This window comes from Cryptomeria japonica, chromosome 10 (assembly GCF_030272615.1).
Source record: "Cryptomeria japonica chromosome 10, Sugi_1.0, whole genome shotgun sequence".
NCBI classification, from domain to species: domain Eukaryota; kingdom Viridiplantae; phylum Streptophyta; class Pinopsida; order Cupressales; family Cupressaceae; genus Cryptomeria; species Cryptomeria japonica.
In genome coordinates, this window is record NC_081414.1 from 822,472,099 (window position 1) to 822,480,789 (window position 8,691).

General features: G+C 35.9%; 1 protein-coding gene across 1 annotated transcript; it reads left to right on the top strand.

Annotated features, from left to right (window-relative positions):
• Window positions 1-821: 821 nt before the first annotated feature.
• On the top strand, window positions 822-8,404 carry LOC131858686 (uncharacterized). The gene is made up of 3 exons (XM_059211983.1): window positions 822-951; window positions 7,453-7,528; window positions 7,799-8,404. Exons 1-3 carry the CDS (start codon window positions 949-951, stop codon window positions 8,290-8,292), a joined length of 573 nt encoding a protein of 190 aa, XP_059067966.1. The 5' UTR covers window positions 822-948; the 3' UTR covers window positions 8,293-8,404.
• Window positions 8,405-8,691: the final 287 nt, after the last annotated feature.

The window sequence follows — 8,691 nt, forward strand, 5'->3', positions numbered from 1 at the left end:
CTTTTGGGTTGAGTAATTAGTTTTCAAAGACATTTTTAATTATGTCGAATATACACTTTCACATGCTCTATAAAATTTTATTTGTATCAATTATTATAATATTATTTATTTAATTTAAAAATAAAAAATGTTAATTTAATTAACAATTATATGATTCCTCTAATTAAAATCAAAGTAATTTACTTTCAATTCTTATTTAAACTTTTATGTATGAAACAAATTACAATTTACATATTAAAATTATATACGAATTATTAGAAGTTATAAAAATTGAATTAAATTTAAAAAAAGATAGGAACCACTGTAAAAAGTTCCATTTCACACTCATTTTATAAGAGGGCGTAAAAGGAATATGAAAAAGCAATTTATAATTTACTGAATAGTTTTATACATTACTTTCAACGGCACATGGTCTTATTCAAGTTTAAGTGGTATTACTATCACTTATTATTTTCCATATAATTTATTGGCAATTAATGCATTGATTTTTCTGTTGGCATCGCCTCGCTGAAGAATAAAATAAATTGTGGTGTGCAGAAAAATGTGGTACGAAATTTTAAATCAGTGGGAGACTGACTAATAGTCAATATGAAATTGGGTCGGTGTGACCAGTAGGTAAAACTATACGATACAAACTTCAGGGTGTGAAACTGGATCGGTGTCATTTTTTCTAGTCTTAAGGTATGGAGTTCTGAACGTTTAGGGTGCGAGGTTGAAGAGGCTGCGTGAAGTGGTAGTCAGATATGGGGTTCTGAACGTTTAGGGTGCGAGGGTGGAGAGGCTACTGCTGGTACTTCATTCTTGTCCATTGGTCCGATATAAAAAATTCCAGAAAATCAGGACTTCTGGAATATTTGTTACCTTGTTTTGTTCCAGACTCAGGCATATATGGAGTTCTGAACGTCTATGGTGTGAGGTTGGAGAGGCTGCTTGAAGTGGTAGTCAGATATGGTAAAGCTCCTAAACATCTCTTTGCAAAGTATGCATTTTCCTTTTCTTGTCATCAATTCTCTTTCGTGTATTTGACAGGAATTCGTCCTGAAATCGTTCTTGCTAGTTATATTTCTTTATGAAGCTAGGATTTGATTCATACACCTTTGGGCTGTAAATTTAATCAACGTTGCAACCATTTTGTTTCTGAATCTTTCTGTGATATTCTTGAATCTTTGTTGTTGACTTGGTTATTTGGATACTTCCTTGAAAGGGGGATTCAAACCCTAATTGGGTATTGGAATCTGTAAATTTGTAACATGATCAGATAGTTGATCTGATCTTTGATATTCCAATATGATCACTGTTGAGGCAGATAAATCGATGTGCACAGGTTTCTGCTATGTCTGTCAAAGTGACAGCTGCAAATTGTTCAGATTTTCATGGGCAGTTAGGACTGTTATACCATGAGCTACTGGCCTTTAAGGACCAGCCCATCTTTGGTTAAGGTAGGGCCTAGTTTCAACACTCTTCCTTAAACAACTTTATAGAATGTTTGGGGCTCTTAGTTTGGCTTTGTTTTGATATCATGTTGAGTTTCTCATGGATCAATTAGGATTTGATCCTAGGATTTCCATTTATTGTTTGAGTGATCTACCACTGAGCTACTGGCCTTTTAGGACCGGTCCATCTTTGGTTAGGATGTGGCTTAGTTCCAGCACTCTTCCTTAAGGGACATTAGAGAATGCTTGGGGCTCCTAGTTTGGCCTTGTTCTGATATCATGTTGAGTTTCTCATAGACCAGTTAGGACTTGATCCTAGGATTTTTCATTTACCGCTGGAGTATTCTACCACTCAGCTACTGGCCTTTTAGGACCTGCCCATCTTTGGGCAAGGTGTAGCTTAGTTCCAATGCTCTTTCTTAACCCACTTTATAGAATACTTGGGGCTACTAGCTTGGCCTTGTTCTGATATCATGTTGAGTTTCTTATGGAGGATTTGATCCTACGATTTTTCATTTACCGCTGGACTGTTCTACCACTCAACTATTAGCCTTTTAGGATAGACCCATCTTTGGTCAATGTGTAGCTTAGTTTCAGTACTCTTCCTTAACCCACCTTATAGAATGTTTGAGGTTCCTAGCTTGGCCTTGTTCTGATATAATGCTGAGTTTATCGTGGACCATTTAGGACTTGATCTTAGGATTTTTCATTTACTGCTGCAATTTTCTACCATTGAGCTACTGGTCTTTTAGGACTGACTTATCTCTAGTCAAGGTGTTTCTTTGTTCCAACACTCTTCCTTAAGCCGCTTTATAGAATACTTGGAGCTCCTAGCTTTTCCTTATTCTGATATCATATTGAATTTATCATGGAACAGTTAGGACTTGACCCTAAGATTTTTCATTTACTGGTAGAGGCTCTACTACTGAACTATTGGCCTGACCCTAGGACCTTTCGTTTGCTGCTGGAGTGGTGTACCACTGAGTTACTTGTCCAATCCTAGAACCTTCTATTTGGTGCTAGAGTGCTCTACCACTAAGTTACTGCCCTTCTTAGAACTAATCGATCTTTGATCCAGGTATGACTTAATTCCAAGACAATTAAAGAAGTGCCTATCTAGATGGAAGCTCCAAACTCAAACTATTGAAACAATGTAACAGCTCCCAAAGAAACAAGAACATCAATAATCAACCCTTTAATTGGAGGCCTATGGTTTCTTCTGCCACAGACGGAAGCTCTGAAAGTCATCATTAAACGCAAAGCTAAACGCCAACATCTCTCTGGAAGGTATGCATTTTCCTTCTCTTGTCTATCATAAAAACCTGTCCCCAAACCTCACAACGACCCAGTCATCTGTCCCTGAATCGAATATATTACATGATGTCTTTACCTCTAATAGATAGGAGTATTCTTCTTCCTGTACACAGAAAAGCCAAACGAACCTAGAGAAAAGATGTTCAGGTACTTCCATCACTGATTTCCAAAAGTAAAGGAAATTGTTTCTTTTTCTCAAGCAGTGGCTTCTTGTTTCATGAAACTAAAAGGAAAAAAATACTAAATAAGCTGCTTGAAGATGAACAGAAACCTGTCTAATCACACACAGCTAGACACACCCAGCAAAGAAGTAGAGGTTTTTCTTCGAGCAAACAACTTGTTGTAAACTAAATATGCATAGACCTAGAGGTCTTCATCTATCATTATCCCAACCTTCTAAACATTTCATAACTACCTTCGTATACTTTGAAGCCCATTTAATCCTAAACCGTGTCTGATTGTTTTGTCTCTGCAGATCTGCAGGATACTTTGGAAAACAGATATCTTGCAAAGGCGCTTCAAGGAAGCCAACGAAGTCCCTCAGAAATAAAGTTTTTCATTACATAGAGAATAAACAACTATTCTAACCTTTGCACGGAGAGGGTGAATTGGAGCCAAATAAGAAGAAGAAAAACCATACTTTCAACTCGTATGCGCATCTTTCTTGCCATTCAATATAGACTAGGCGAGCAACTTGAACTCAGGTATGCAAATTCTAAATGAGCTGGCTGAAGATAAACATAATAACTCAGATAAACAAAATCTAAATGAGTCGCTTGAAGATGAACAGAATCAACACGGATCCTTCCTTTCTAATCATAGGCAGCGAACCAGAAGTAATACATGTTTCTCCATCACATACAGCTAGACACACGCACCAAAGCAGAATTAGAGGTTTTTCTTTACTTCAAACTAATTGAAAACTATATATACATAGACCTAGAGGTCTTCACCTGTCATTACCTCAACTTTCTAAACATGTCATAGTTGCCTTCGTTTACTTTGATGCGCATTTAAACTAAACTGTATCTGATTGTTTCATCTCTGTAGGTCTAGGAAGATACTTTTGAGAACAGATATTATAAAAGAAAAACAATCGAGTCAACGAAGTCCCTTATAAATGAAGTTGTCGACATACATAGAGAATACGAAACTATTCTAACCTTTGCACGGAGAGGGCGAAGTGGAGCCAAGACAAGAAGGAAAGCCATACAATCAACTCTTCTGCGCATCTTTCATGTCATTCAATTTAGACCAGGTAAGCATCTTGAACTTAGAAAAACAGATTCTAAATGAGATACTTGAAGATAAACAAAATTAACATGGATCCTGTTTAATAGCCTAACAAAAACCTGTCTAATCACAAGCAGCAAAGCAGAAGTAAAACATGTTTCTCCATCACACAGCTAAACACACGAAACAAAGAAGAACTAGAGGTTTTTCTTTACTGAAAACTTATTGAAAACGAAATATGCATAGACCTAGAGGGTCTTTGCCTGTCATTACCCCAACATTCTAAAAACTTCATAATTGCCTTCATTTACTTTGACGCCCATTTAAATTAAACAGACTCTGATTGTTTTGTCTCTGTAGATCTAGAAAAATACTTTTGAGAACAGATGTTGCAAAAGAAAAGCAAGCAAGCCAACGGAGTCCCTTAGAAATGAAGTTGTCGACATACATAAAGAACACACAACTATCCTTTGCACGGAGTTGGTGAAGTGGAGCCAAGACGAGAAGAAGAAAAGCCATACATTCAACTCTTCTGCACATCTTTCTTACCTTTCAACTTAGACTAGGTAAGCATCTTGAGCTCATAAAAATCGATTCCAAATGAGCTGATTGAAGATTAAAAGAGTTAACATGGATCCTGCGTAACAGACTAACAAAAGCCTGTCAAGTAAAACAGGAGTCTCTATCATACAGAGCTAGACGCACGCACCAAAGAAAAAATAGAGGTCTTTATGTGCTGCAAACTTGTTGAAAGCTAAATATTCATAGACCTTGAGACCTGCATCTGTCATTACCTCAACATTCTAAATATTTCATCACTTCATATACTTTTGAAGCCCATTTAAACTAAAATTCATCTGGTTGTTTTGTCTTTGCAGATCTAGCAAGATACTTTGGAAAACAGATATTACAAAAGGAAAACGTACAAGCAAACAAATTGCCTTTCAAATGAAGTTATCAACATATATAGAGAGTACACAAAACTATTCTAACCTTTGCATGGGGAGGTGAAGTGGAGCCAAAACGAGAAGAAGAATGACCATACATTCAACTCTTCTGCACATCTTTCTTGCCATTAAACTTAGACTGGATAAATATCTTGAAATCGGTTAAAATAAATACTAAATAAGTTGCTTGAAGAGATGGATCCTGCAAAGCAGCCCAACAGAAACCTTTCTAATCACACGCAGCAAAGAAGAAGTAGAACAAGATTCTCTATCACAGGCAGCTAGACGCACGCACCAAAATAGAAGTAGAGGTTTCTCTTTACTGCAAACTTGCTGAAAGCTAAATAGGCATAGACCTAGAGGTCTGCATCTTTCATTACCTCAAAATTATAAACATTTCATAACTGCACTTAAATACTTTTGAAGCCCATTTAAACTAAACTGCATCTCATTGTTTCGTCCTTGCAGATTGGCAAGATACTTTGGAAAGCAAATGTTGCAAAAGAAAAACTAGCAAGCCAACCAAGTACCCTCGAAATGAACATGTCGACATGCATAGAGAATATACAAAACTATTCTAACCTTTACGCAGAAAGGTGAAGTGGTGCCAAAACGAATAGAAGAAAAGCCATACATTCAACTCTTGTGCACATCTTTTTTGCGATTCAACATAGACTGGATAAACTATTTGAAATCAGAAAAGCAAACATTGAATAAGCTACTTGATGATGAAGAGAATCTTGGTATTCGGCTTAGACTCGGCCTCATGTTGAACTGAGAAAAATAAATACTGAATAAGATACTTGAAGATGAACAGAATCGACACAGATCCTGCCAAGCAGCCTAGCAAAAAGTTGTCTAATTACAGACAGCTAGACGCCCCTAGCAAAGCAGAAGTCGAGGCTTTTCTCTGCTGCAAACTTGTTGGAAACTAAATATTTATAGACCTAGAAACCTTCGCCGGTCATTACCTCAACATTCTAAACCTTTCATAAGTGCCTTCGTATACTTCGAAGCCCATTTAATATAAACTGCATCTGATTGCTTTGTCTCTCTATAGATCTAGCAAGATAGTTTTGAAAACAAATATTGCAAAAGCAAAACAAGTCAGTCAACCTAGTCACGGAGAAATGGAGATGTCCACATGCATAGAGGATACAGAAAACTAATCTAACCTTTCAACGGAGAGGGTCAAATGGAGCAAAAATGAGAAGAAGAAAGCCATACAATCAACTCTTCTGCAAATCTGTCTTTCCATTCATCGTCGACTTGGAAAAACAAATATGACTCTTACCTTATTCCTACTAAAGGTGACTAGCTATACAAGACCTCTATTTAGGCAGATAATATCTAAGGAGAATTTTATTGAAGAGAGCTATGTGAGATTATCTAGCTTCTACAATCCCTCGATCCATTGTCGCACGTTGGATAGAAGTTTGCCTTATGCTTTTGCATTTATAAATACTTTTTAGTAGTTTTTCGCGAGAGATAACATATAATTTTATAGGGAAGTTTTTTTCAACAATTCAGTATTGATTCACAACTATTTATCATGGATTAACTAACTTCTTTAATCTGGATTTCCTTTCCAAAATTTACCTAATGTTTTGCAAATTTATTCATTTGATCTTTTTGTGTTCATTTGATTAAGTAGTGCAACATGATTATGTAGTTGTTTGCATTTTTAAGTATTGTGAAAGCTTTATTATGGACTTATGAAATAGTTTAGTGATTCTCCTATTTTGCATTCCATTTTGAATTGAAATGATTAGTTAATTTACACTCCACCTAAATATCACTCTTCATAAATTGGAAAAGGCTTCTTATTTCAATAAACTGTGTACAATATACTAATAAAATTTTGTTGTTTTCCGATATGTTTCTTTTCATTTTGTTACTTAAATACTGCTATAATCATTTGATTTGTTCTTCATAATTGACTAAAATTTATTGAAGTATACTCTATTCCATACTTCATCGCAAAGCATTTGAATGTAGCGAACTAAATTTTGAAGTGCACCGTAGTCTAAGACGAAATTTCACGATGCAATCTTAATCGATCATTGAATAAAAAAAAATCCTTTCTTATTAAAAGTTCTCTTTAACAATAATGAGCTTGTACTCTTTTCACGAATGATCTAACAATTCAAAATAACGACGACGATTATATATTTAAAAGCATCTCCTAAATTATATGTAACAATTCACAGTCATTAGCTGTTACTCCCTTGGATGGTCATGTATTTTAAGATCATCCTCTAAATCATTGAAAACAATTTACTAATAATTAGGGTCCACCCCGTTATTAATGGCCAAATAATTAAAGCTAATGAAATTAATCACCATGGCCACGTATTTAAAAAGATCGCGGTAATTTTCTTCCGTCTCACGTATTTAGTGCCTGCACTGTACTTAACATTTGACTTTTTATTATTCCTATATGGCCCCGGTTAAGGAAGATAGATCAATTCAAATGAATCGGTATTGAGGGATAAGCTAATATATGTTCTGATCAATTTGCGCAGGTTTCTACTTTACCTGCTGAAATGACACCTACAACTGTAACCATGGAACAAGAACTGGCTCTCATGGTGGAAGAGGGTATGCATTGTTAATCCGTGTGGATAATTTCTTCCATTTAGTTTTTAAATCTGATTATATTCCACATTTTTTTAATATTAAGATAAAGTCAATAGTTCTGAGAGGCCCCTTATCGACGTTTTGGATCACGTTCTTGATTCGCCATCAGAATAAGATAAAAATTTATCTTGGATGATAAACAAGAGTCAAAACTAGCATACCCAGATGTTTTGGTTCCATTATCATGGACTGTCTAAGCTCACAATATATTATTCTACACTTGTAAAGCAGAGGCTGCGGGAAGAACATATGAAGCGACTATAGCAGAGGATCAAAATAATGAACGAGGACCACCTCGGCATCCGACCGAGGCGCACATCAATATGAACGGAGCAGCTCCTGGAACGATACTTGTGCAATCGAGTGGAGACGAAATATGGAAATATGTCACTTGCGCATTAACACTCTTTGGGTTATCTATCCCATTTTTCGGGCTCTACTTCAATCAGTGGCATAGCCTCACCAACTTGTTGGTTGTAATGATATGCTTGGTTGCTTTTTCCTCAATTTTAGGAGTGCTCTTTTATATAATTTATCGCAAAATCAGCAACGAAGAACAATCAGAGGGAAACCCAAACCCAAATAACCATCAAACTACCACTGTTGCCGACTGCTCAGTTCAGCGCTGTCTTTTCTTCTTATTTCTGTTTCTGGCAGTCACGATTTATGTTCTCATTGCCGTCAATGCCATAACCAAATTTATCGCTGCTCACAATGCCGCATAATTTGTTCTGGCTTGTTTGTTTAAGGTTTGTTTGCTGTACAGCCGTGTGTTTTGTTGTCAGTGTAGGGTGCTCGCAGTTAAGTTTTCTCCGTCACCTTTCATGTTATTTCAGCCGTTGGACTTTCATAATGTAAATCTATCTTCATATGTAAAAAGTGTGTAGTAAATTGCTTATGGTCACGAAGTTGACACGACAATATTTATATTTGACCATATATACCTATATATATGTGAATTTTATTAAATGGGTGGATGTTATTATCATGTCATTATCAATGAGCTCCAAATAGATAGTATTTCATTTCGTTATCTTTAAGTTTTGTGTTCTCTCATTTCATATTTTAAGATCGCATTTTTGGTAGCATACGTTTCAAGTGTAGAGAATATTTTGTATTAGCAT

Excerpts from the sequence above, each read along its gene's own strand:
- LOC131858686 (XM_059211983.1), top strand. Across the intron at positions 7,529-7,798 it reads GGCTCTCATGGTGGAAGAGG|AGGCTGCGGGAAGAACATAT; the intron begins GTATGCATTGTT and ends CTTGTAAAGCAG.